Below are 14,712 nucleotides of genomic sequence, written 5' to 3' on the forward strand. Positions count from 1 at the left end.
AAGAAATTTAGAGAAGATCTAATGCCACTAATGCTGAAACTCTTTAATGAAATTGAAAGGGAAGAAATACTTCCAAAATCATTCCTGGAAGCAAGCATTACTCTAATACCTAAATCAGAGAAGGATTCACCCAAAAAATGAAAACTGTAAGCCAATCACCCAATGAAGATAAATGTAAAAATCCTTAATAAGATACTGGCAAACAGAATGCAGAAAATCATAAAGAAGATTATACACCATGATAAGTAGGATTCATCCCAGGGATGCAGGGATGGTTTAACACACACAAATCAATAAATGTACCACACCATATCAACAGAGCCAAAGACAAAAATCACATGATCATCTCAATAGACACAAAAAAGCATTTACAAAGTCCAACACGCATTCATGATAAAACCCTACAGAAAACTCGAATATATGGTCTTTATGTCAATCTGATAAAAGCCATCTATAAGAAACCAACAGCCAACATCATACTAAATAATTAAGAACTGAAAGCTTTCACTCTAAAACCAAGAGCAAGGCAAGGATGACCACTATCACCACTTCTATTGAAGTTCTGAACTTGAACTTCTATTCAAGTTCTGGAAACATTATCCAAAGCAAATTAGACAAGAGAAAGAAATAAAATGGATAAGGATAGGAAAGGAAGAAGTTAAATTACTATTATTTGCAGATGACATGATACCTTACATAGAAGACCCCAAAAACTCCACCAAAAGACTTGTAGATTTAATAATCAAATTCAATCGTGTAGCTGAATTCAAAATCAGCACTCAAAAGTTAATGGCATTCCTGTACACAAACAACAAACTCACTGAGAGAGAAATTAGGGAAATCACACCCTTCACACTAGCATCCAAAAAATTAAATACTTAGGATCAATCTAACAAAAGAAGTAAAAAAAACCTGTACACTGAAAATTATAGTACTCAGAAAAAGGAAATTGAAAAGGATATCAGAAAATGGAAAGATATCTCTTGCTCATGCATAGAAAGGACCAACTTTGTGAAAATGGCCATACTCCGAAAATTGTTATACAGATTTAATGCAATTCCAATCACAATACCATTAGCACACATCAGAGAACTAGAGAAAACATTCCTGAAATTCATTTGGAACCATAAGAGACCTAGAATAGCAAAAACAATTGTCAGTAACAAAGGCAAGACAGGGGGCATTACAATTCCTGACTGGAAATTATGCTAAAGGCTACTGTAATTAAAAACAATATGGTACTGGCAAAAATCATATCTGAGGATCAACAGAACAGAATAAAAGATGCAGAAACAACTCCAAGCACACTCAGCCACCTTATCTTTGACAAAGGGGCCAACCACATTCATTGGAAAAATGGTACCCTCTTTAATAAGTGGTGCTGGAGCCAGACGTGGTGGCGCATGCCTGTAATCCCAGCACTCGGGAGGCTGAGGCAGGAGGATCATTGAGAGTTTGAGACCAGCCTGGGCTACAAAGTGAGCTCAAGGCCAGCCTGAATTGCATAGTGAGACCCTGTCTCAAAAAAGACAAAAAAAAAAAAGTGGTGCTGGAAAAACTGGCTTTTCACATACCAAATACTAAAACTAAACCCTTATCTATCACCATGCACTAAACTAAAATCAAAATGGATTGAAGATCTAAATATTAAAACAGAAATAGAGCAACTCACGCAGTACCCTTTCTGTCCCTCTCTCTCAGATAGGAGCTTTCTTTCCCACAATAAATATATTCTGCTCTTAACCTCCATTGTTCCTAAAACTGATTCTTCAGTTTTAGAGAACATGAACTCTACCAGACATCTAGCAGGTTGGGAGTTTCTTTCCCCTATATCATTTGGAGGTCTTCCACTGAGATTATTGGATGGAGGAAACAGTTTGCTTTTGTTTCATAGATTCTGGATTGGGACTCATTTAGGTAACTAAAAATTTTTATGCTTTAAGTTTTGTTATGTCTTTGCCCACTGCTTATAATTGCTTGTGCTTTGTCTCATATAGCTTTGTTAAAATAATGATAAATTTAAGTTAAAAACATGGGATGCTTATAAGATTACTAAGCTTATAAGGTTATAAGGTTAATAATAATTCTTTAGTGGACATTTCTCATTCCTATTTTGTATATGTTGCATTTTTTATTTGACTTTTTTAAAGAAAAAAATACAGAATTTCAAAACAAGATGATAGGAAATTAACAATGGTTATTATATTGTATATTGTTATCTTCAAAGTAGTTGCTCAGATTATTAGATATAGGTATGCAACATTGATCAGACAATATAAATACTAACTGTTCCTTTCAATGAACTAATCAAAATTAGTAGTACAATGATCTTAGCTATCTTGTGTATATATATTTTTCCCTTCCTTTTTTTCTCCTTTCCCACATCCCAGTTGTTCTTTCCTTTTGAGCAGTTCCTTTCCCTTTCATAATATCTATCGTACCTTTTGGGTCTTATTTACTCTTTCCACTTCTTATACTAGGGAGACAATACTGTGTTTACACATGCAAATATGATTTATTTCACTTATGAGTATGGTCTCTACTTGCATCCGTTTACCTATAAAAGCCTTGAGTTTATCTTTCTTTATAGCTGAGCAATACTCCATTGTACGAAAATACCACACCTTTTTGTCTGTTCTTCAGTTGATAGGCATTTGGGTTGTTTCCAAGACTTAGCTATTACAAATTGTGCTACTATAAACATGGGTGCACATATATCACTGTGGTAAGATGCTTTCAATTCTTCTGCGAAAATGCCCAGAAGGAGAATAGCTGGGTCAAATGGGACCTTTACTCCTAGTTTTTTGAGGAATCTCCATACTGATTTCCACACTAGTTGCACCAGTCTACACTTCTGCCAGTAGTGGAGAAGGGTTCCTTTTTCCCCACAGCCCTGCCAGCATTTGTTATTGGTTGATTTTTTTGATGATAGGCATTCTTTCTGGGGTGAGATGGAATCTCAGTGTTGTTTTATTTTGCATTTCTCAAATGACCAATGATAGTCATTGGTCATTTTTTCATATATTTATTTCCCATTTGTATTTCTTCATCTGAGAAGTGTGTGTTCATCTCAAATCAAATCTCCAAAATTCAAAGACCCAATCCAAAAATATGTTGTATTTGAACTAGTTGCTGAACTTACTGGTACTCCTTTCTTGACTTTAGACAGTAGTGCTTGAAAGAGTAAAGTTAGGGCACCCCCTAGTGGAATTTAATATAAAACTCTGTAGAATGGGTCCTTTTAAATGAAATCTAGCTCATATTTAGAAAAATATACAAGTCTATAAAATAAAACACAAGACTTCTTCCACCAGTTGAAAGATGCTAGGTCAGCAGCCATTCTTAAGACTTGGAGGACAAGTTTCACAGGAACAGACTGGCTCTGATCCTCCTCTACACTCTAGAGGAAATGTCAAGCATTTTCTGCTTCAGTTTACTTTCTCCTCTGATCTTCCACTGGTGAGGAGGCAGTCTTAGCTCTTGAGATTCCCCACTCTTGCCTTTTCAGGCTGAGAATGATGACACAGGGGCAAATTGCCTCTATAACTCACTGTGAGCATGAGAAGACTCCCTTTCTCTGGCTTTATTTCTAATCTTTTCTTGCCACATCGTACTTTCCTCTTTTGGAGGCATGTAAAACCAGAGATAAGAGTACTCTAAACTGTTCCAACCTTTTCCTCCTATTCAACAACTAAGTTAAACCCATAGAAAATGAGCATTTGCTAACACCAAGTCTCTGGGTCAGATGAAACATCATAATTTTTCCCATCCAGGAGAACACACACAAAAGCCATGTCCCAGCTTAGTGTTCTGGGCAAGTCTCCCTTAGGAGGCTGAACCTGAGATACAATGGAAAGAACTGACCCCTGTGTGAAACCAGAGGAACTTTTTCCAAAGCATCACACTTATAGGACCAAAACACATTTAACCTTAGGGAAACTCTCCAACTTTTCCTCTTCCTCTCCTAAGTCTAGTTATTTATGTGTATAGGAGAAAATACTAAGAAAAAACTCAATAATAAGTTATGGGCTTTGAAACCTTTACTGTAAACTTATAAAACACTAGGTAATGATTTTGCTCAGGCATTTACCTATCCCTTATATATATCCCTTATATTGACAAACAATAGTTACTCTTCCAGCTAGTTAAACACTCTTACTGCAGCTGCAACTCTTAAAACAGAGGACAGATTTCCCCAGAATCTTTTTGGTGAATTACCATTGAAGCCAATGGCTGATGGAATATTGACCAAACAGAAGCTCAATTCCTTTCTAGAGACCAATCTCTGGTTGTGTGGACCAATAGAAACTGAGAAAACTGAGGAGTCATAGCCAGGGCTGCTCACTGGTGAATACCCAAATGTTCCTCGGTGGAAACTGGCTCTTTACCACAGAAAAATCTCTACTTATCTATTTACTTATCTCTCCCTGCTAATAAACTAGAAATTCTCCCCAAGCTTTACAGTTGATTTTAGAAGCACTTTGTCCTTAAACTACCCCTCCCTCCAAACATCAGGCTGAGACAACTTGCAACAACTGTTTGTGTTTCACAGCAGCTATTAGAGGAATGATTTGCCTATGTGTCTTACATATGCTAAGAGTTAAGTAAGAGATTTTAGTCAACCTGTTCCCTCATGTGCGCATAGAGAAGTAATGTACCTTTACTAACATGTAAAATGTGATTGTTAGATGATAACTATAATTTTAACCTGTGAGTTTCAAAGATATAAAAATTCAAATAAACCATAGCCTTGTCCTGCTGTTGAGAAAGGTTGCCTAGGTGATTAGATAGAGAACACAAGTGTCTCGGAGACTTCCTTGCCCTAGCGCACAGGGTGGAATTCCTCAAGACAATTGTTGCTTCTATCTATCTCTAAAGGTGATTTCCTTTACAGCCTGAGAAGTGTTCTACTTCCAACTCACTTTTTGTTATATGCCCCCTCTCAAAGAACAAAAAGCAATAGTTTATTATAAAGTTATGCTTCCTTCTTTAAACATTTCTGTCACTGTTGAAACCAATTGTACCTTATGCTTATAAGTGTCCTATAGGAGTAAGCTCACAAGTTCCCTGGAAAGATGAAATCATGCACCAGTACAAGGGTAGATAATCTGGTTGAATTTTGTCTTCTGCTCTCTCCAGATGGCATTCACCTGCCCTGGAGTGGAATCTACTTGAGGGATGTCTTGAGAGTATGGAAATCAAATAGAAATTAAAGGGGATGACCACTTGTTTCTGCATTTCAGACATGGGGTGTTCAATATCAAAGTCTCTCATCCTTTGGAATGCATTCTTAAGCACTGGAAGATGTTTGACCCTTACATGTTGAAAACTAGCCATTTTATATTTTCCTGCACATGAGCATGGCCTACCTACCCGCTAGAGCCAAAATGGGATGAGTAAGGAAGTATTAATTATGATGCAATTTTACAACTAGAATCATACTATTATAAAAAGAGGGGATGGTCAGAATTGTCTTATGTTCAGCCTTTCTTTGCATAAAGAAGTAGTCCTTATTTATGTTCAAAATGTAAATGTGAGCCACAGGAAAACCAAGCACCTCGGGCTCTTAAGGCACTCACTCTCCCTGAGCCTGAGACTGCTGTCCCCCAACCTTTGAAACTTGAGGCTAAGAAAGCATTAGTCAAAGCCTTGCCCACTATTACTGAGTCTAAGTCTTGCTTTTCCAGTTCTGAGCTTGGGACTTCTAGACCAGCCATGATCCAAGCCTCTACAGGGCTATACCCATCCTTAGGAGAGTTTATGCAAGCTCCTCAAGGACAATATCCTTCACAGGAAGTAAATGGGCAATTTGGAATTTCCAAAGTTCATGTGTCTTTCTTACAGTGACTTAAAACTGATAAAGCGATATCTACAGAAATTTTCAGATGACCCTGGTAAGTATACTGAGGTCTTTAGAGGCCTTACTCAGACCTATGAGCTAGACTGGAAAGATGTAATGCTACTTTTAAATCAAACATTGACTTCTAATAAGAAACATGCAGCATTACAAGCTGCTATTACACTTGGGGATGAATATCACATTGTTAATTTTAGACAGCCTGAAGATAGGCAGCCAGTGGAACAACTAGTTCCCACTAGAGCTCAAGCAGTCCCTACTCAAAGCCCCTGCTGGCCTAACAGCCAGATAGGAGATTGGAGCAGGAGACATTTTCAAGTATGTATTCTTGAAGGTCTAAGAAAGACAAAAACCAAGCCCTCTAGTTATTCTACATTGTCAACTATTTACCAGGGAAAAGGTGAAAAACCCTCTGACTTCTTAGATCATTTATGAGAGGCACTGATAAAACATATGTCCATAGCTCCTGGACAAGGCCTCCAACAGAAGGACAGATTATGCTTAAAGACATGTTTATTACCCAGTCAGCCCCAGATATTAAGAAAAAGTTACAGAAAATAGCTTTTGCTCCAGATAGTTCACTTGATACTTTAGTAAAAACTGCTTCCTTCATATTCTATAATTGAGACTGGGGGAAAGCCAAGGAGAGAAAGGAAAGAGATCAAAAAGCTGCTGCCTTTGCTGCAGGCTTAAAAAGAACAGACCCTAAGTCTGATTCTCGGGGCTCCAAGAAAAACTCAACAACTACACTCAACTGCTACTACTTTGGAAAGCCAGGCCACCCTAAGTGGTACTGCCTTAAGAGGTCCCCCACGCCATGCCCTGATTGCAAAGACAGTCACTGGATTCAAAACTGTAGAGCTCAGATTCATCTTCCCAGCGAAACTAAAGGGCAAAACTAAAGGGCCTGGCGTACTCTGCTGCCTCCTCCTGGCCAGATCGTCACCTTTACCTATCATCTGCATGGAGGAGCCCTGGGTAATCATGACTAGAGGGGAAAAACTTCCAGCCTATTACTGGCCATCGGCACATGTCTCTTTGTCCCTCTCCAACTCTGGCCTTCCTTCAAGCCATCATACCTCAATAAAAGGAGTCATCAGAAAAATAACTCTCTTAAGCTATAACTGAGATAACTTTCCCTTCACCTATTCCTTTTAGTTATACCTAAAAGCCCAGCTCCCATCCTGTAGTGAGGTTTTATCCTGTCTAAATACTGTAATATATATACCCAGGTTGCCAACTAATCAAAATGATTTACAAATACAACACAACCTTATTGGTTGGCTATAGTTTTGTCCTACCTCATGCCCACATTGTGATTTCCCATTTTCCTCCACCTTAGACCTACCTCACCTCATGATTTTGCTCTATAAAAATCCCTAGAAAAGGCAGGGTCCTCGGCAACCTGCTCGGGAGCACTTCTGTCTCTCTCTCAGATGGAAGCTTTCTTTCCCCAATAAATATATTCTGCTCTAAATAAATAAATAGAAACACTAAATCTGCTTCAAGAGAGAATGGGCAGAACTCTTGAAGACATTGGTGTATGCAAAGATTTCATGAACAAAACTCTGATCACACAGGAAATAATACAAAGAATCAATACCTGGGATCTCATCATATTAAAAAGCTTTTGCATATCAAAAGAAATCACCAATTTCTTTGGTGACAGAGTAAAAAAACACCTTGCAGAGAGCCAGTTGTCCTTCAGACAGAGCACTTATATCTAGAACATATAAAGAATTGAAAAAAAAAAATCAAACCTCCCAACTTAAAGACCCAATCCAAAAATGGGCATCTGAGATTAATACACACTTCTCAGATGAAGAAGTACAAATAGCAAATAAATATATGTAAAGTGTTCAACATCACTAGTTATTAGACAGATGCAAATTAAAATGACACTGAGATTCTATCTCACCCCAGAAAGAATGGCTATCATCAAAAAATCAACCAATTGGGCTGGGGATTTAGCTCAGCGGCAAAAGCGCCTGCCTGGCAAGCGCAAGGTCGTGAGTTCGGTTCCTGGTACCGGAGGGGGAAAAAAAAAATCAACCAATAACAAATGCTGGCAGGAATGTGGGGAGAAAGGAACCCTTCTTCACTGTTAGTGGGAGTGTAGACTGGTATAACTACCGTGGAAATAAGTATGGAAATTCCTCAAAAAACTAGGATTAGAAGACCCATTTGACCCAGCTTTTCCCCTTCTAGGTATCTTCCTAGAAGAATTAAAAACATCATACCACAGCAAAACAAGTGCACCCATGTTTATAGCAGCACAGTTTGGAATAGCTAAATCTTGGAAACAACCTAAATGCCCATCAGCTGAGGAATGGATAAAGAAGATTTGGGTTTTTTATCCAATGGAATACTACTGAGCTGTAAAAAAGGATAAACTTGAGACATTTATAGGTAAATGGATGCAACTTGAGACCATAGTCTTAAGTGAAATAAATCAGACTCACACGTGCAAGTGTCTCATTGTCTCCCTGGTGTTAGAAACTGGAAAAGTAAATAAGGATCAAAATGTACAATAGATATTGTAAAATGGGAAGAAATTGTTCAAAAGGAAAGAGGAGTTAGGGTGGGGTAAGGGGGAAAGGAAGGCAGCAAAAAGGAAAAACCTGATTTTAAAAAGGATAAAATGGAAACAAAGCTTTGTAAATAAGAAGGGGAAGAGGAGTTGTAGAGAGGAGAGGGGATTGGGGAAAAAAAGAGGAATCAAAATATATCATGTAGGGATACAAATTCCCTATGATGATTATGATCATTATGAAAATGTACCAATAACCTTAATTTTAAAAAAAAATTTTAAACTCCACACCAAGGTGAACTCCATGATAATGAGGAGAACCTGGGCAGAGTTCCAGGCCTCCCATTTCCCCTCAACTGGGTGTCCCTGCTGTGATCTGGACTCACTAAGTTGCACCACAGTTGGTCAAGGGTGTACAAGGCTGAGGTGGTGAGTGTGGAGCACAAAAAAAATCAACAAATGGAATTATAGCAAATTTAAAAGCTTCCAAACTGCAGAAAAACAGAATGGAAAAAGATTGCCAGCTACCACTCAAACAGAGGATAAATACCTACAGTATACAAATAACACAAAAAATTAACCCCCACAGGGGGAAAACCCATCAAAAATGGGCAACTGAAATGAACAGACACTTCTCAGAAGAACTACAAATGGCCAGTAAATACATCAAGGAATATTCAGTATTGCTCGTCATTACAGAAATGCAAATTGAAACAACACTGAGATTTTATCTCACCCCAAAAAGAATGGCAAGGATCAAGAAAACAAATAAGAGCAAATTGCTGGAGGGGCTGTGGGGAAAAGGAACTGCTCTACATCCTTGCCAGGAGGATAAACAGGAATAACCATTATGGAAACCGACATAGAGATTCCTCAATATGCTTAAGACAGAAATTCCATTTGAGCCAGCTATTTGCCTTCTAGGTATGCTCCTGAAAGAATTAAAGATATCACATTACACAGATAAATGCATGCTCTTGTTTATAGCAGCACAATACCTAGCAGGTAAATAATGGAAGTGACCCATGTGTCCATCAATAGATGAATGGATGAAGAAAAGGTGGTATTTATGCACAGTGGAGTACCACACTCCCATAAAGAAGGATAAACTGGAGTCTTTGGTAGGAAAATGGATGCACATTGAATCCATAATGGTATTAAAATAAATCAGACACACAAGCTTAAAAATTGTGTGGCTTGTCTTGTATGAGAAAGACAAAGTATAGATAAATCAAAGAGCAAAATAAAAGACAGACAACAAATACAGAGATAGAACTTGGTCAAATGTTACAGGAACTCCGAGAAGTTGGGAGAGGGAGAGGAAAAAGGGATGTAAAAGGTTAAGAGGGTCATGCACATGTACCAACTGCCCACCATGAATATTCATTATGTACTGCACACTAGTGCTAATAATTATTTTGAAAGAATGGAGAAGTTAGAGAGCAGAGGAAGTGGGTCAGGTTGGCACACGTTCTCAGGTGCCGACTTGGCACCTGGAGCAGGAGGGCAATGAACATTCGGTAGACAAACCACAGGACACTGAACAAGGAACCAGCGCAGCAAGTTGGGTGTCAGTCCCCACATCCGCCCCCAGATCTCCTCATTGCTTTGGGCCTAGAGACCCCAGGCCTGGCAGGGGCCTCAGATGCCATCAGTGCCCCACACCACATCACCTGCTTCGCATTTAAACGTTCCTACTCATGTTTACAGGCCTTCTTTGGGCAGCCCCTTGTCCAAAGACCTTGTTTTGACACTGAGCAGCCATAAAGCTTATTTCCCTCTGGTCCACTCCAGGTCACTTGAAGTCAGGGGTGTCTCTGCCCAGATCCATCTCATGAATACTGGGGATCCCTCCAGGATATGGCCTTGGATTGAGGCCTCTTGGGGCCTCAGGGGCTTTCAGGACACCAGAATCACAGTATGTGCAGAACGACATCAGTGGAGGGAAGGGGGAGAGGAATGGGAGTGGTGAGTTTGTGAAAGAAAGAGGGAGGAGATGAGAGGGAGGAGAGGAGGAGGAGCCAAGGTACCGCAGGGGCTGCATAGAGGCTTGGGTAAGAGGGCTGGAAGCCTTCAGATGTGATGTACACTACCAACACAAACTTCACGTGGGTACCTGAGGCGTTGAGGACAAATCGGAGCGCGTCAGGGTGGCACAAAGTGACCACGGGGAGGATGGGGCCAAACCACATCAAAAAGCCTTGGGGGTAGGTGCGCACCGTCTGAGCCACGAACTTCAAACCTTGCTCCGTGGGAGGCACCTGCATGCAAGACATTGATGGTCAGCATCTGAGACGGCTCATTTCAGGTGTCCTCCGGGCTGAGCCAAGGGGCACCTAGACACCTGGTGAAACATGATTCCTGATGCATCCAGGGAGATGTTTCAGAAGACATTAACACACTGGCATCCATAGTCTAAGAATCCACCTGCCCAAGCTGGGTTGCATTATCCAATCCACTGAGGGTTCAGAGAGAAAACAAGGCAAAGGGAGGACAAATTCACTCCTGAGCTAGTCCCTCCCTCTGTCCTGCCCTTGACCTCAGAACTCCAGGTCCTTGAGACTCCAGACTGCAAGATTCACACCAACAGCTGCGCTCTGCCCTAGACCTGGGAATCCCTGACCAATGGACTTAGACTGTGTGAACTATGCCACCACCCTCCCCGGTTCTCCAGTTTGCAGATGGCATACAGTGGAATTTTTAGTCTTCAAAATTACATAAGATGATTCTCATAATAACAAATCCCCCACATACTTTTCAGGCATATATGTGGGTGTATGTGTTCCTGTGTGTGCATGTGTGTGCACCTGTGTGATAGGAAGAGCAACAGAAAAGGAGCTGTCCCATGAAGGAGAGCAGGAAGTCAGCCCATACCTCTCCTCTGCCTCAGCTGTGTCCCTGTCTTGAAAACGGGAGTCTCAAAGCTAATTCATGTGAAAAACCAAACCCTGAGATGGGCTGACACAGAGATGGGATCCAGGCAGGCAGCAGACCCTGGACAGTGCCCTTGGGATGGTGCAAGACCAGCAGAGGAGAATGTGAGAAGAGAAAGGGGTATGCACTCTGCGTAACCCCCCTGGGAGACCGGGACAGGTGCAGTTGTATTAGCAGCACAAGGCGTGTGGGAGGACAGGGCTGCGAGACAGGCTTGGCATGGGACCTGTGGAATGAGATGGGACCTGTGGAATGAGCATGTTCATATAAAATGTGTGAGTCTCCTTCTGTGTCAGCAGAAAAATGAGTGAGCCATTTCCCTGGCTTCTCCAGGTCTTGCCCTGACACCCAGCTCCCTGATCCCCTTTCAGAACCCTCAGGAATCTACTCACCTTGATGCTCTAGAATATTTCTTCCACCACACTCACCTGCCCCAACTGACCCAAGAACCAGTTCCGTTTGGGGGGCTGAGGGAAACATCGGAGGTGCTGAAGGTTTTCATAGAAGGCATAGGTCCAGGTCAAAATTCGGGTCAGGAGCCAGAAGACCCCCAACAGCATCAGGAGCAACCAAGGAGAGGCTGCCACCGGCCCCAGATCCAGCCAGGACAAGCTCAGCTGTGTCATCCTGCAGGACAGAGGGGACAGATGAAGAGTTTCTCAGGCCCAGGAAGGAGTCAGGGACCTCCAGTGTCACTGGATAGGGGCAGGAGCTTGGGGATTTAGAAGAAGGGCAAGTACTAGGAGGGAGACCCAGGGCAATATAGGGAAATATGCCCAGAGAAGCGGGAGGGAGAACAGGGAGCGAGAGGAGGAGGAGCAGGAGGGGAAAGGGGAGGGGAAGAAAAGGAAGAGAAGAGGGGAGGAAGAGCGGTAAGTGGATGAGAAAGAGGAGAAGAGGAGGAGAGAAGCAGTGAAAAGAAGGAAGAGGAAAACAGATTCGAACACTGACCTGTCGTATAAGTATGTAGCTAGAAGCTACAACCCAAAACCCACAAATTTCCTGGCCACTCACTGGCAGGAACTGCCCTTGTCTTGGCCAGCACCCTCCCCATCTACCCGAGGTGAGATGGCCAGCCAATCCGCCCAGGCCCAGCTGCCTACACCCTACTGGGCACATGGCCAACATATGGAAACAGAGCCAGCTGGCTGCAAAGGCAATCCAACCTAGGATCGTGCAGTTTGATTTTTATAACTTATCACATGCCATAAGGGTGTGGACAAGGTTGAGGGATGAGCAAAGGTCACTGTGAGTCCCATAGTTTCAGATGCCCTGCCCTTTTAAGACCAGGGTGTAGAAGGTGAAGCATAAACAGAAGAACACAGGTTCCAGGAGACCAGGGCCAGCCCAAACCTGGTCCCGGATCATCTCCCATTCTCCTCTCCATGTGTGAGCTGGGAGGGCAGCATGCACCATTTCTCAGTGCAGAATTGCCAGGTAGAGATGGGAACCTCTGGCCTACCAGCTGCACAGCCTGGCAGAGTATAGACCCTGGGTCTGGATTTGGCTCAGACTCATACAAGCAGGAGCAAAGAAAGAATCCAGCCCCACTGGAGGTAACTCAGGTCAGATTTGAGAAATAAAAAGCTGACCTTTAAGAACATACCTGAGGGGGGCTGGGGATTTAGCTCAGCGGCAAAGCACCTGCCTGGTAAGCGCAAGGTCATGAGTTCAGTTCCCGGTACCGGAGAAAAACCAAAAAAAATAAAAATTAAAAAAAAAAAGAACATACCTGAGGGCTGGGCTCTGCTGGCTGTAGGACCTGGTCGGGAGGAGGTAAAACAGGGAGGTGAGGCTGAGAGAGACCTCCGTGATGGTCAGACAGAGGGAGGCAGAGAGAGCCAGGGGACCCCCAGGTGGAGTCCGCATTCTGCCTCTTTCTCTGTTTGCCATTAGGCCAGCATTCCTGGGCTCAGCCTTCCCTCTGGGAGGTGGGGTGTCACATGAGGGCCTTATTGCAGTGCAGAAGAAGGCTCCACAGAGAAAGGAGCCTCCAAAAAAGGAGTGAAGGAAAGGGGCTGGCAATATTTCCAGTGCTGCGACCCAATACTGTCCCTATGCAAAAGACTACAGGTAAAGTACTTCTGTTGTATGCTGAAAGCTCCACCTAAAGTGTGCCTACTGTGTGCCAAGAGCTTTCCATAAAGAGTGCCTACTGAAGGGCCCCTGATCTGTATAAAACAAGTGTACTGGATGCACCCTATTCTACATTACACATGTCTACTATGGGCCAAGTTCTCTCTTTGAAGCACACCTGCTAGAACCTGAGGATACAGGGAGGGAGACATATGATGGCATCTTTTTTTTGAGGTAGGGTCTAGCTATGTAATTTAGGCTGGCCCTGAACAATGTAGCCCAAGCTGGCTTCAAATTCATGGCAATCCTCCTGCCTCATCCTCCTTAGTGCTGGGATTACAGTTGTGCACCACCAAGCCTGGCTACACGATGGCATCTTTACAAGACCCATTTTATGGAAGGGTAAACTGACACTCAGAAAAGGTGAGCCTCTAGCCCAAGTTGCACAGTTGTAAAGACATGGGTCTGTTGGACTCTTCAGCCCAAACTGGAGAGTCATCACTATTCACTGGGGGTGATGCCTTATTAATCCAGGACATTTATAATGGTGGAATTTTGGAGACTGTGATTGCTCCAGATGAGAAACATTTTGAGGACATTTTTATCATCACGTGGTCGTTCTGCACTAGGAATGCTCCACAGAACAGATCTTGTATTCCTCCCCTGGCCCTCCCTGCATCCTGTCCAGAATTCCCCCTGGGGTGGGGCCACATGGTGGTTGGCAGGAAGCATTGGCTCGCAGCAGAGCTGCTGAAAGGAAAGGTGGAGGAGCCACAGTCCTCCCTGCACTGTGTTATGTATCTAGATGCCCCCGCAAAGCCTCATGTGCTCATACATAAGTGGAGAGTTTCAACTGTGGCTGGATTAGGGTTATGAATGTGGATTAAGGATGTAATACTGGGATTAAGGTGTGGCTAATGGAAGCCCCACACTGGGTATGGGCGGCACCAATCAATAGGTTTATCAGGGATGGAATATAAAGGGAGAGAGAAGGAAGGCAGGATTCTTGCTGCTGCCGCCGCTGTAGCTACTGCTGCTGCTGCTCCTGTCGCTGCTGCTTCTGCTGCTCACTGCTTTGACTCCTTGCTGTCTTCCTGCCTGCTACGGCATGGACTGTTTCTCCTCCGCAATGCCTCTCTGCCATGCTGCCCCGCATTGGAACCAACCAGCTTTAGACTGAAACCTCTAGAAAGTGTGAGCTGAAATAAACCTTTCCTCCTTTAACTTTGGATGTTGGGTATTTTGTCTCAGCAATGAGAAAAGTAACTAAGACACACTGGTAGGATGTTAGGAAAGCTCCAGACCTCCCACTACC

General features: G+C 42.6%; 1 protein-coding gene across 1 annotated transcript in view; it reads right to left on the reverse strand.

Moving 5' to 3' along the window:
• LOC102003354 (phylloquinone omega-hydroxylase CYP4F2-like) overlaps positions 1-12,360 on the reverse strand; it is a 27,144-nt gene extending 14,784 nt beyond the window's left edge. The window contains exons 1-3 of the mRNA XM_005406061.1: positions 12,273-12,360; positions 11,750-11,948; positions 10,504-10,648 (exon numbers count right to left, since the gene is read on the reverse strand). Of these exons, the coding sequence (XP_005406118.1) occupies positions 10,504-10,648; positions 11,750-11,947 (343 nt within the window). The 5' untranslated portion in view covers position 11,948; positions 12,273-12,360. The remainder of the gene's footprint in view (positions 1-10,503; positions 10,649-11,749; positions 11,949-12,272) is intronic.
• Between the last annotated feature and the right edge of the window lie 2,352 nt (positions 12,361-14,712).

The sequence above is a fragment of the Chinchilla lanigera genome, unplaced genomic scaffold, assembly GCF_000276665.1.
Source record: "Chinchilla lanigera isolate Chin_1 unplaced genomic scaffold, ChiLan1.0 scaffold00094, whole genome shotgun sequence".
Lineage (NCBI taxonomy): Eukaryota > Metazoa > Chordata > Mammalia > Rodentia > Chinchillidae > Chinchilla > Chinchilla lanigera.